This window comes from Rhipicephalus microplus, chromosome X, assembly GCF_043290135.1.
Source record: "Rhipicephalus microplus isolate Deutch F79 chromosome X, USDA_Rmic, whole genome shotgun sequence".
Classification (NCBI taxonomy): Eukaryota; Metazoa; Arthropoda; class Arachnida; order Ixodida; family Ixodidae; genus Rhipicephalus; species Rhipicephalus microplus.
In genome coordinates, this window is record NC_134710.1 from 359,590,745 (window position 1) to 359,604,999 (window position 14,255).

General features: G+C 46.2%; 1 protein-coding gene across 1 annotated transcript in view; it reads right to left on the minus strand.

Moving 5' to 3' along the window:
* Positions 1-607: 607 nt before the first annotated feature.
* cutlet (chromosome transmission fidelity protein 18 homolog) overlaps positions 608-14,255 on the minus strand; it is a 98,573-nt gene continuing 84,925 nt past the window's right edge. Inside the window, exon 22 of the mRNA XM_037413467.2 lies at positions 608-861. Within this exon, the coding sequence (XP_037269364.2) occupies positions 749-861 (113 nt within the window). The 3' untranslated portion in view covers positions 608-748. The remainder of the gene's footprint in view (positions 862-14,255) is intronic.

The following is a 14,255-nucleotide window of genomic DNA, read 5'->3' on the forward strand; positions in this document are numbered from 1 at the left end:
TGGAGCAATTTCTGGAGAAGAAAAAAGTCTTTTTCGGAGCAGATTTGGTTCAAAAGAAAATGTGTTTTGGAGTAGGTTTGGAGCAGCTCACCCTTTAGCTTTACACGAAACCTTATGGCGACGGCGAAAATGCGGCTGGATTCCACATAATTGTTATCACAAATTAATAGTGTTAAAGGTACTTTGCATATGTAATGTTTTTACAACTTATCAAACCTTGAAAGCACCTATTAACTGAAGTGCTGTTCACAACAGAGCTGTAAAAACATTCACAGAAAAAACGGTGCTCTTTCTGCTAGATGCAAACACAAGGGCGAATATACACTTCTCAAGATGTGCCCTACTGCCCAATTGAGAAACACTTTCTCTCTCTTGCAATAATTTATTGTTTCATGATAACTGATTGCATGTAATGAAGAGTAACATAACCACTTAGTTGCTGTACAATCAATCTTACAATGCAGATCACAGAAAAACCACAGAATCGCAATGGGTCACACTGAATTTGAAGCATACCTGTAAGGACCACACTGTTTAAAAGGACAAAGAGAGCACATAAAACAGGTAAAGATCTCATTAGGTGTGTTTAAAAAGTGCCTTATTATACCACGAAACAAATCAAATTTCATGATAAGGTGAGTTTCGGAGCTTGGCATTTTGTGCTAAACGAAAGATGGACATGGACCTAACTTCAGGATCACAGACACATTAACATATAGAAAAATTGCAAAAAACAAATATCTGATGGCTACAAGAGATCCTTCATGCGCACTGTCCTTCGGACGGCATTGCTGAAGCCCTCCTTGAACTGGTACCAGACCTGTGTTGATGAAATGGTGGTATTCCCAACAGCTGTAGGCTCTGAAAAAGACATATGAAAGCTATTATTAAGATATGGAACTTGCAAGGAATATATCTGCCAAAATTTTTCGTACAAGTCCACTGGGATAGCTTGTCAGGACAATGTCAGCCAAAAAGCTGTTCTGGGAATGTGTAAATGTCTAAATTGAGATTTATAGTCATTTTGGTTTAACAAAATCTCTATCCAGTTAAGTTTCAGGCTAGGCTGTTAGTGAAACATGGCTAGAACAAGGCTTGAGAGCAGCCTCTAAGTTATTCCTTAAAGGAGCACTGACATCAAATTTACTCATGCCAAGATTTTTGCTTCAGCGAGTAGCTATAGACCCTGTAGCAGCGATTTGCGACCTAAAACACAACTGAGGGATGAATAACTATCACTTTCATTGATTTATATAACTGGTATCTAGCACTATTCAATATGGCCGGCAATCCCGCCATTTTTAGCACTGGGAGCAACAGCTGTGGCGCTGCTACCTCGCGGTCACCTCCAGGTCATGCCACAGCTGACCACTTCTCCACAGAAAAGAGTGACGTCAGGCTCAACTGCTCCGCAATCTTTTCGGCTGCTAGGCGGACACATTCAGTGATACCTTGTCACCTACAAAGTGTCGACTCGGATTCAATACGATAGCCTGTAGTTGGAATCCTGGCGGTTCACATCGTCTCGAATTACTTTTGCTTCGATCGACCGTTTCCAGAACAGTGATTCCGAAAAGTTAAAGGACGCCATTGCAAGCAGCACTGCAGAGGTGCCCGAGGATGCACGCTTCAGCCATGTCCATTCGTGTGTCTCAGTTAGGTATATTGCTGTGTTTTGGCGTGCAAAGCATTCGGGTATACGCGGAGGGATCAATGCAATATATAGCTATCGCCAAGGAGCATCAGCGGAGAAATAGAATACGTTTCCTGCTTGCCAGGTTCTTTTTTGCGCCTCCAGATGGCCCCACCTATCGAGCCTCTTGCAGTTAACGGGGTATTATCACTTTTACGTGGACGCAAAGTCTACAGATGAACTAAAATTACACGATACCTTCATGCTACTTGTTAGCGATGATATCTGACTATATGCTGTTCCACTTTTGATAGCTTGTGGTCGTGTTGATGTGTAACACATACGTGATATGAAAGGACACTCTCATTGCGCTTTTATCAGGCTTCGAACTAAACGACAGCAACTCACCTTCAACTCACAACGATTACCCAACATGCTGACCGACGAGCACACGTTAAATCATGCTCTTTTCTTTCGCCGTTCTTTTAAAGGTGGTTTTTATCTTGATAATTTCCCGAAATCATTCAAACCAGTGTGACGAAGATCAGACGCGACGAGCGACTGCGTTTCTGCACTTTGGCACCACGATGAGAATGCTCAGATTGTACACGTGATCGCTACTAGGGCATCGTCACTCAGGATGGTGTTTGTGGAATGTATCACACCGAACACGTAGCACTAGTGTTGATGTTGCAGGGCAGTCTATTTTCCGTTTTTCTACGCTGTTCGACATCGAATTAGAATAACTTCCACGCGATGTATGCCGTTCAAATTTGGCCAAGAAGACCTATGCATACCAAGCGATCGAATGATGAGCACATCTTGATCTTGAAATTCGATGTCAGTGCTCCTTTAAGCTGTAGCAGCTGAAACTATGGAAAATGCAAAAAATGCTCCTGAACCTAAATTTAAAGGGCGAGTAAATGACTCCAATATCCAAAAATTGTAATGAAGACAAACATGCGCACTTTTAATGTGTGAACATGCTGCTACAAGAATTTTGGGAATACGTAGTTCAACAAGGAAGTTACAGGGTTTAGAACATACATTTCGTCTGGTTTCAAATATTTACGCGCCTTCCCCACCCTTTTTGGCCGATAGCCAATTGTCGTGACTCCGACTACTTTGGCAACGTGACAAGACATCAGCGATACGTCAGCGGCGCGCAGCCAACTGCCAAGCAGGGCTTCTCCCACATGAGCAAGTCTCGTAGCGGGGCAGGGAAGAGGCACGATGCGAGGAGTGCCCTTTCCCTAGCTGTAAAGTAGCGAGAAGCCTTTTTATCTCCGAGGCTTTTGTTCTGGCAATACCAATTCGCCCGGTAGTCTCGGGCTCAACAAAACAAATGAGGACAGCACAGGAAAATCAAAATATGGACTGCACGATTGAAAATGCATCACTTGCAGGGCCAAGGAGCCGCTTCGTAGGGCAAGAACCAATCAACAAGCTAAGTGGTACGTGAAGCAGTCCATGGACAAGCCCGCGTCAATAGGCGTATGAGGGGTATAGGTCAAAAGGAAAGAGGCGCGGGTATTATTCTTAGAAATGGAGAGTCTGCACGGCGCACCGAGATGTATTATTCAGAAAATGTGATCGTCGTGGTCTACTGTACGAATTTGAAAGCTTATTTAAAAGGGTGTAAAAAAAAAAATCAGAGCCTGTTTGGTGGCCCTTTAAGTACACATTAAAGATATAATAAAGGGGGGTATAGTAGTTTGTTATATCTTGGAAGATCCCATGGACTGAAGCGTGTCGTGTAATTTAAAGGAGCACTGACTGACATCAAATTTACTCATGTCAAGATTTTGCATCCCTAGTAGCGATTCGCAACCTATAACACATATGAGTGACGAATGAATATCTGTAATATTTTTTAATATATTCGCTATCAAACGCAGTTCAAAATGGGTGGAAAGCCTGCCAAATCGTAGTGCTGGCAGTGCTACCTCGCGGCCACGTCAAAGCCGCTTGCACAGCTGATGCTGCTTCCACAAAAAAATGGTGACGTCACACTAGCGTTTCGTCTGCTAGGAGCGTACGTACAGTCAGTCCAGCTGTATCTCTGAAAGCGTAGACATGTCTCTGTCGCCAACATCATCTTCCTCGCCGTCGTCGCGCTCAACATCGGCAAGTGATGATGACAGTGACCTGAAATTGGGTATCGCTGTGATTTGCGACGATCCTTGCTTGACAAGCTCCGCGTTAAATGCAATGTATTTATTAGTCCCGGCCGTGCTGTCGGAGCTCAGGAACACCAACTACGCACTGCACGTCGCGGTCAATTGGCCAGTGAATCGCTGCTTTCAGCTGCAGCAGGGCACAAATAGCCCCAGCCTTGAGAAGAGGCCCCGTACTTCCAGTGAAACCCAACTGGTTCGCCAACACACAATTTACCCTGTAGCAGCTCGCCGCACAGTCAAGGGAGAAAATGCGGCTGTTCTTCACAGGCGTCCAGTCCCTCTGTCCATCGGCCCGGCGAGTACGGAGTCAACCCACTGACTGCGTTGAGGTTCGTGGCTTGGAAAAGCATGAAACGCCACGCACTTTCCGCTTTTTCAGCGCCTCAACGTGCACATTCTCACTACGCAGCGGTTTCCTGACATTCTGGCACATATTGTCGCTCTGAATGATCGTACTTCCCGGCTAACCGCTCTGAATTCCCTCAAACGTCAGAATCGCCCTCAGTGGCTCAAACGAACACGTTCTGCCCAACCTGACTGAGTTAGCCGACAAGCTATTGAGGTAGCTCCCACATCTGTCGCGGGTGTCACGAGTGAACCGTCTCTACATGAGCAGCTTCACTAGATGAAGAGTGAAATTTGGCGTTTCGTGGACTTCGTGGCCGCTTTCCACACAGCGTCACGGTCGACCAGTCTAAGTTCTTTGTAGTTGGCCATGAAACGCCAAAAGCTACGTTGGTACCACTACATGTTCAGCAACGCTACGCGCAAATGCGTACCCCCCTGCAAGTTCTCGGGAACACCATGGGCAGGTGCTGAAGGTGACCAGCGTTGCTGCCATGGAAGAACGTCGCTCATCAGTCTTCTTCCTAAGTGACCTAAACAGCGGCTTCAGTTTCCTCGTTGACACAAGTGCCGATGTGAGTGTACTCCCAGCATCACCCGTGTGCCCCAAGTGCCCTAACACATCGCCTCTGCAAGCAATCAACCACACGACCATTGCCACGTATGGCAACCGCTGCCTAATCGTCAGTTTGAGCCTGCAGAGAATGCTTTGATAGATCTTCATAGTAGCCGATGTGAGGTTCCCCATTCTTGGAACGGATTTTTTGCGTCACTTGAGACTGTTAGCCAACATGCACAACCGCAGGCTTCAAGATCCAGTGTCACAAAATGATGTAGAAGGCCAGCCTTCAAGCCATACACCGCTCAGCCTTGCACTGTTCAAGCCAGTGGGCGCTGTTCGTTTCACCTCCATACTGAGTGAATTTTTGGAGCTGACACACCAGCAGCAAGTGAGATCCTCAGTAAAGCACGACGTATTCCACCACTACTGCGCCACCGGTTCACGCTCGACTACATCAACTGTCACCTAAAAAACTAGAAGTGGCACGACAAGAATTTGACCGCATGTTGGAGCTGGGGATTATTCAACCTTCTGCAAGTCCTTGGGCATCTCCCCTTTACTTGGTTTCAAAATGACCATTGGGTGACTGGTGCCCTTGCAGGAACTATTGAGCTCTTAACAGTGTCAAAACACCCGACAGGTACCCTGTGCCTCATATTCACAACATACTGGCAGGAATGCATAGGGCCACAATTTTTTTCAAAAATTGGTTTCGTGCGGGCATACCACCAGATGCCTGTGTCACCAGAAGACGTCCCCAAGACTGCTATCACAACACCTTTTGGCTTATTCGAATTCCTGCGCATGTCATTCGGCCTTTGCAACACAGGCCAAACATTCCAAAGGTTTATCGACGGTGTTCTACGAGGCCTAAATTTTACCATGTCTACTTCGATGATTTGCTTATCACGAGCACCAGCCCAGAATAACATGAAGAGCACCTGCAGATAGTTTTTTTGGTGCCTATCTCAACACGCTGTTATCGTCAACATGGCCAAGTGTGAACTCAGTACGCCTGAGTTATCATTTCTAGGTCACATAATTTCGAACTCAGGAGTACGGCCACACCCATGTAAGGTGTCATACAAGACTTTCCACTACCAACCACGAAGAGTCAACAACATGAATTTCTCAAATAGCTCTATTTCTATCGCCGGTTTGTGCCTAAATGCGTCTATATCATACAACCGCTAGACAGACTGCTGAAGGCAAGATAGAGATCTTCAAATGACCTGCCTTGGTGCGAAAAAGTAAAAAAGGCTTTCAACCAAAGTAAGCAGGCCTTGGCAAATGGCACTCTCCTGGCATACCAACGGCCAGAAATTCCCCAGTGTTTAATAACAAGGCTATCGGTGCCGTGTTGCAACAGCTGAGTGACGGCACTTGAAAACCAACTGCGTTCTTCTCGAGGAAATCGACACCTACTGAGAGCTGCTATAGCGCCTTCGGGCATGAACTGCTAGCAGTCTACTCAAGTATACGCAATTACGGCATTTTTTAGAAGGTGTCGAGTTCTTCATCTTAACTGAGCATAAGCCTTTGCCTTATGCTCTTTGCGTTTGGACAGTGACAGGCACACAGCCCAAGAACTCCACCAGCTGGCATACATCTCAAAGTTCACGACAGACATCCACCACGTGAAAGAAAGTGACGTCATTGCCGACGTCCTGTCTCGGAGCGCTATAAATGCAATGAACGATCCAGGAGAAGTTAACTTGGATGTGCTAGTGGCAGCCCAAAAAGAAGACAAAGAGCTAAAAAGCCTGCTAGCAACAAAATCGCCCTAAAGCTACAGTGAATGCAAATTCCAGGATCAGGTGACCAGATTTGCTGCGACACTTCCAAAGGCAAGCCACGGCTATTCGCACCTGCCAATTTATGTCGCCGCATTTTTCTTCCTGTTCAGAAGTTATCGCACCTTCGAATCAAAGCTACGCAAAAGTTGCTCACAGCAAGATTCATCTGGCCAGGTATTAATCGAGACATGCGTTGCTGGGCAAGAGCATACATACCGTGCCAGTGGGCCAAAGTTCACTGACATACTATCAATCCGTTGGCAGAGTTTGCACCTCCATATGCACGCTTTGACCATGTACACCTCGAGATTGTCGAGCCTCCGCCGCTTTGCCAAGAGCATGCCTATTTATTGACATGCATAGAAAAATTCATTGACATGCATAGAAAAATTCACAAGCTGGGCAGAGACGATGCCTATAATAGATATCACTGCTGACACAATTGCCCGTGCCTTCTTGCACTACTGGGTTGCTTGTTTCGGTGCACCATCCATAATAACAATGGACCGTGAAAGGAAATTTGAATTATCACTATTTGCCAGAATATGTTTTATTGGTGCTTCTCCCATTCGAACGACCACCTACCACCTCATCAGCAACGGCATGGTGGAGCGTTTCTATTGTCAACTCAAGTTTGCGCTCACTGCACCAGAAAAGCACAGCTGGATGGAGGCACTGCCACTCATACTCTTAGCAATCTGAACAGGTGTTAAGGCAAACATCGGCTTTAGCTCGGCTGAACTGGTCTACAAAATGACACTGCGCCTTCCTCGAAAATTTTTCACGAGCAGTCCGCAAGACGGCTGAACTACAGTGGCTAGAAAGATTTTCCTAGTGCCGTGAACGCGCGCTTTCCCCAACAGGGGAGAAGAAACCGGATTCTATCCACCGCGCGGCGGTTCTGTCCATTGCTGGCACGTTGGTGAGTGGAGATTGACGGCAGGATGCAGCAACACCACCTAGACTAGCTAGTCTAGGTGGTGTTCGGCGCAGCCGGCGTGGCAGCGCAACAGTGTCATTGTCTCAGAAACGCCATCCAATCCGTTGACATTAGCAAGTAATTTGAATGCTCGCTGTTATCTCCGAGACTGATAAAGGAATGAGACAGTCAAAATTCTATTTTTTGTGGATCATATGAAATGTCTTCTATAGATCCACATATGCAGGCACTAGCAGACCAACGTATTTTTCACTGTGCACGTAACTTTAGCTGTTTTGATATGGCATTTTCCTTGCAATGCAGTTTTAAATGCGTAGCATTTCTTAAAAGCACTCAAATTGCAAACAAACACACTTTAAGTGTTTCTATCTACCATCTAATCGCCTTCGTACGTCTGAGTGCTGTAATTGTCTTTTCCTTAACAGGGGCGGTGCCAGGGGTGGGCACAGGGGGGCTGGAGGCCCACCCAAAAATTCTTGGTTGCCCCTCCGTAACTTGTCTAAGAGGGAACATAGTCATAACACAATGGCCAAGTTCTCTGCCTCCCTGGGCCACTCGTGCTCCTTACCCTGGTATAAACCAAAATTATCAAATGAGTACGTAGTGTATAACAAACTCAAGTGGCAGGTCACGAAATGTATAACATAATATTCTTGTCACAACGCATACCTGCCAGGTTTGGAGAAACGGAACCAGGGAGATCAACTGAATGGGGGGAGGGAAGGGTACTGCGATAGCAATTATATGAACACTGTCCAATTTTTCGTTCGCCGTTGATCTGTACTGAGTCCGAACTGATAACATCGCTCATGTGCGAGTAAAAGCGTGCTAGCACTAGGGATGAACGTGGCTAAGGAGAAATGAAATGGCCGGCGGTCACTGTCGCGCAAAGGGCACATGCGATAACATCGCTCTGCGTGCGAGGCTTGTCGTCGCTTGCTTATAAGTTATTTCGTTGGGCAAGGAACCATAGTACAGTCCTGCCCACCACTCGCCTTCCCCCAGCTTAGCCTTCTCCGCTCGTAGCCCGGACGCGTAAGAAAAAAAAAAAAAAAAAAACAGGCACTGTTTTCGGCACCCCTTCCGGATGAGTAAAAAAGAAACAGGAAAAAAACAAAGAATGTTGGAGGTAAAAGGTAAGGGTATGGGGGAGGAGCGCTCGAAGGGGTATGGGGATAAAACAGACAGTGAGAGGAGAAAACAGCCGTATTAAAAAAAAGAGAAAAAAAAGTAAAACAAAAGTTCTGACTTGCGAAAGAGAGAAGCACAGGTTAATCGTGGCGAGCGGCTTAAAACAGCCCTGTCATTATGTTCGATGAACCTTTGCGGAAACACGGTTCAGCTTAGCTGCTTGAGGGAGAGGAGAAACAGGACACATAAAGGAAAGGTACAGAAAGTGCGTGGTGAGGTGTGGGCATAAGCATGTACAATTCCCCTTCCGGGTACAGGTGGGCGAGAGTGAAGGTCTGTCGCAGCGTCGCCTCCCCCCCATGTCCGCCCAGTCGCCGTGCAGCTCTCTATTATGTCAATGTAATGGGCTGACTATGCGCTCACCCCCCCCCCCCCCCATTAAAGTTTAACTGCCACACCCCCACCGTTCGCATACCTAAGGGCGTGGGTGTGTCCGTACGATGGAAAAGCCACAAAAAGGGTCGCGCATTCCTCCATGCGTGTGTGTGTGTGTGTGTGTGTCAGTTTGCAAACGCGCACTCGCCCAACCACATCACGTCAAGCAAGCACTTCTGTAGGAGGCGCTGGCTCTCCCCTTACTCTCCTTTTTTTTTCCTCTCGCATGTGTGCTGCAACACCAAAAATCCAAGGTATGCCACCATCACTTGCTGTATTGCTAGCCCATTCAACAGGCAGCAAAAGCTTCAACCGTAGCACTGGACCACTACACTCCCTCTACAACATGGAGTTTTCAATTTTTTTTTTTGTTAATGTACGTGACCTTCAAAAACTGCACAGCCATGTGCAATTTCTCTGCTCCTACTCGGCAGGCCGCATGTTCTGGCGCTATTTTCGCATCTCGAAAACATACCTTGAACTGAGTTTAACCTTGCTACTATCATTAAAAAAAAATCTTTTTTACTACGCGGCCAGACAACTTTGCTCAAGTGACCAGGCAAAGCACTGGACACGCGGGGTAGAACTGGATTTCCGGGAGATTTTGCTATGACTCGTACAAACGGGAGACACGTTCAAATCCGGGAGTCTCCCGAAAATCCAGGAGACTCCCGGATTAGCCAGCATGAATATGTGCACCTCACGCACATTCGAAGAATGGCATCAGATGCCTGTTTCTTGAAAAACTTCATTAGACACAAAGAATAAAAATACATATATGCAGCTCGAGTGACCTAATACAGAGCCCCATCGATGGTTGAAGATTCTGCGAAAAAGGACTTTAGTAGTGATGTCAGGGCAATGTCGATTGTGGTTGCGGTGTTGGCTAACTGTTTTGATAACAATGCAATAGTCATTACACATACACTGCTACGACTATATTTAGTGTTACTCCGTCGCAGTGGTCTAGTGGCTAAGGTATTCGGCTGCTGACCCGCAGGTCACAGGATCGAATTCTGGCTGTGGCGGCTGCATTTTTGATGGAGGCAAAAATGCTGTAGGCCCGTGAGCTCAGATTTGGGTGCACATTAAAGAACTCCAGGTGGTCGAAATTTCCGGAGCCCTCTGCTACGGCGTCCCTCATAATCATATGGTGGTTTTGGGACTTCAACCCCACATATCAATAAATATTTAAGCGTTGCATGTGTTGCAAGTACCGTAGCATGCAGTTCATTCGATGAAACTTGTGTTTGTGCTTTGGCAAGTGAAGATTGTTGTGGGATAAGATTGTGCGCTAGCCTTTAGGTGCCTGTGAGTTCCATGTCCCTTGTGAGCTCTCAATTTCATAAACTACTTCATTAACTCAAAGGGATTATGTGCATTTCGTAACACTTTGCTCAAAGCACAAAATCAAGCGTCGCATGAACTCTACTCCCGCTATACGCGAGATCCACCAATATTTTTTTTTTCTGTTTTTTTTTGTCACCTACTATCAAATCTTACCCCCCCCCCCCCCCATGCACTTATATGAAGTGGATGTTTCATCTAATAATTAAAGGCTGGAATGCTCGTTTGATAAGCACGGGAGTGATAAAGCAACATCGAAAACGAAAAAAAAAAGTAGATAAGAAACATGCCCCACCCTTATTATGGTCCTTCAAAGCTGCCTCTATCATATTTGTTACCTTAGAAATGGACCCGTCTCATTGCATCCCTGATAATATCCGAAGTTTTACATCCCCAAAACCACTATATATATGAGAACGTCGTACTAGAAGGCTCGGGAATTTTCGATCATGTGGTGTTCTTTATTGTGCACCGATGTATCACAGCACATAGGCCTATGGCATTTCACCTCCATCGAAGTGCGACCACCGTGGTCAGGATCGAACCCGTGTCCAACGAGTCAGCAGCCCTGCACCATAACCGCTATACTTCTGCGGCAGTCTCATTGTATCCCTGCTGCGTACAGAGTAAGCTCCACGCAGCAGTGACGTTCTTTATGGCGAGCTCATATGATTAACAAGTAAATGAGTGGGCTAGAAAAAAGGAAAAAAACTCATGTCTGCGTATTCTTTGGTAACGAAAACTAAAAGGAGGAGGAGGAGCTTGTGCACCCATCTTCTGTTGAACTTGGATCCGACACTGATATTGTGGTAGCTGCTGCAATTTTATTGCAAGCTGAGTCTTGAGAAGTTCTCATTATGCTCGCGTACAACTGAAAATCTTTTTAACTGCTCCAACACAAAATGCCTAAAAAGAAAGAGAGAACTTGTTTTGTGTCATTAAGCAAAAAAAGTCTCGTGAAGAAAAGGTGTCCCCCTATTCAGAGCTTCTGTAATACTAGGACATCAGCAAGAGTAGGCGCAAAACATCAAAAGAGGTTCCTATGTGCATATAAATCCTATTTCGCTGTTTTCTTATTCTTACATTTAATTATTTATTTTTCTTTTGATTGATATGGGCTTTTCTTTTCATAGCACTGTTTACTCACAGTCTGTGCCAAAATGTCTGTCCTTGTGCTTTTTTTCACTGTTTATTAAATTTTATGTTCTTGATGCAACCACTACTGTCTGTGAGTACAGTAGAGTTGCGATAATTCAAACCCTGATAATTCATACTTTCGGTTAATTCAAACAAAGTTCAATTTTTTGGTTGGCCTTCTAATCTTTCAGTGTATTTAAAAGGATCTTAATTCAAACTCCATCATTCTCTTAATTCATACCTTTTGCAGGTCCATACCAGAAAATATCTGCTGCTTTCCCACTACTATTTCGAAATTTCGTGTGCTTATATAATTCTTACAGTCTAAAAATGAAAAATAAGCACCTGAGGCCTTCAAGAAAAAAAGGCTTTGCAAGTAAATAAAGGTTTGAAACAAAACACATGCTTTGTGAACTTTGATGCTTCTCAACTGGTATAGAGGGCTTTGTACTGAAGGCACATACCTTTAGTAATGAAGCAGCTGGCAACTCATGATTTTTAAAATGCCTGATCAGTAGTGATTGGCCAACAAACTTGTGGACTTTACACCTCTGCTTTCTGTTCACTGCATTCAGTTAGGGCTTGAAAACCCTAAAATTTTTTTTTATGTGATAAAATAAATGCCTCATCATAATGTGTGGTGTCACCTCACCCGGAGTCATCTATCTGAAACCTTCTGATTATTCATACTTCTTAATAATTGAAACAAAATTAACAGGTCCCTTCAAGTTTGAATTAACGAGAGTCAACTGTATTTCTATCATTGTACTCTAACATGACTGTGTGAAATATAATGTTACTGGGGTGCAATGCAGGATGGCCCGAGCTTCTCGGGCAGCCCAGTTTGCTTCGAGCTCGCTTGCGGTGGCCGTGGCATGAAGACAGTGCGGAGCGCATGATGGCAGCGTTGATAAAAATGGCTACACAGACGCATGTGGCGTTGAAAACGCATGTGGGACATTTGCGGTGGTTATCAAACAAACACGGCATGTGGGCACATCAGCGCCGCCACTCTTTCAATATTTTAGCAGTGCAGCGACGTCAGCGTAATAGCTGTGCTGTAGTTTTGCCAACTCAACACGCGCCTCCCACAGGCGTGTTCATGGGCGTGTCCTCTTTTGTAGAGGTTCTTTCGTTCCAACTGCAGCATGTAAATTTCTATTCTCGAAAGCAGCAAGGCTGCACGCGCAGCACTCTCGTGCTGCTCGTTTCGCTTCTATCAAGTATTGCGGATAAATGTAAGGACAGGTGCTCACCAGGGGCGCTCACATCTTGTCGGCAACGCGGCTGTGATTGGACATGTCCTAAGCGTGGTGAAATCGGATACGAGACATAGGGAGGTTTAGAATAACGTTCGCAAGTGTTGCGGGGGTCGATATCATTTCCTATAGAGGCGGAAATGCTGTAGGCCCATGTGCTCAGATTTCGGTGCATGTTAAAGAACCCCAGGTGGTCGAAATTTTCGGAGTCCTCCACTACGGCGTCTCTCATAATCATATGGTGGCTTTGGGACGTTAAACCCCACATTTCAATCAATCTATCAGCGGGCGTTGATTTAGTTGCAGGTGCCATATGAGTTTTAGAATACCGTTTGCTCACCCTATGGAAAAGTCTAGGGTCTTCCGCCCCGACCGTAAACCAAAACGCACGGAAGCTACACACAGCACTTCGCGGGCCTCTCGGGCCACGATTGCAGCACGCTGTTTCGGATTTTCTGCGGGCGCGAACAACGGCTCGTGTTACGACGCATGCACAGTGGCAGCGACCGTATCACAAGGGCTCACGGTGCGCTATTCTAAACCTCCCTTATAGCAGCTGCATGGTGACATAACCTTTGCTTCTGCGTGCATGTGTGCATAGTCTGCGCGATAAAGCTGGTAGATGAACTTTGCGCTCACTGACGTTGCAGCGTGAGCACTGCTCCTCGGCACGAGCAAAGGTGGTGGGTGGACTCGATATTCGTCGCGAGCGTCTGTCAATCAAACTGATGGATGCGTGAACTCGGATACAAACTCGTTGATTCTGAGAAGGCCCAAGTTCAACTCATAACTGTGATGGCGCCGGTGTGACTGTTAAGCGTTGCACGCGGTGAACGCTACACGGTCACAGAGTGAGAGAGCATCCCTGCGCACATGCGACAGCCTTTTTATCCCTCTCTGTCCATGCACATGCTTCTGAAACGCCGACTGCATGTCACAGCGTTCATGTGAGACGCGAACCACATGTCACTGGCACACCGGTGTGCGTTCCTTGCAGTGCACTTGGGAGTGTTTCCGCATTCTTGTGGGACGCAGACAGCGTTCTCGCCGACGAGCACCACTTGAGAGAGCCCAGCTGATGGGTGTCTCTTGCACTGCCAGTCCCCAGTCATGACAGGGTGCGCGTCTGCACTCAGTGGAACGACAAACAAATGAAAGAAGATGTGTCTGGGTTGAAAACATCGCCCAACTTAGTCGACCGACCTTGACGCGATGCTTAGTTTCATCGTAACCAATGAAACGCAGTGCGGTGAGGGGTGGCTTTGACGTTTTCGTACCGTTGGCTCGTTCGTAAGGGGGTGTCGCCAGAGCTCGGGAAAATCATGAGTTTCACAAAACTCGGTCGATTTTGCAAAGCGCCCTGAACTGGACACCCAAACATCTTACATCAATGTTCTGCATGCTCTAATATATGCCGCCAGCATGTGGCATTCTGAAGACGCTAACCTGCCCGCATAGCCTCCAGACCTCTTTTTTCCTTGTTTATAATT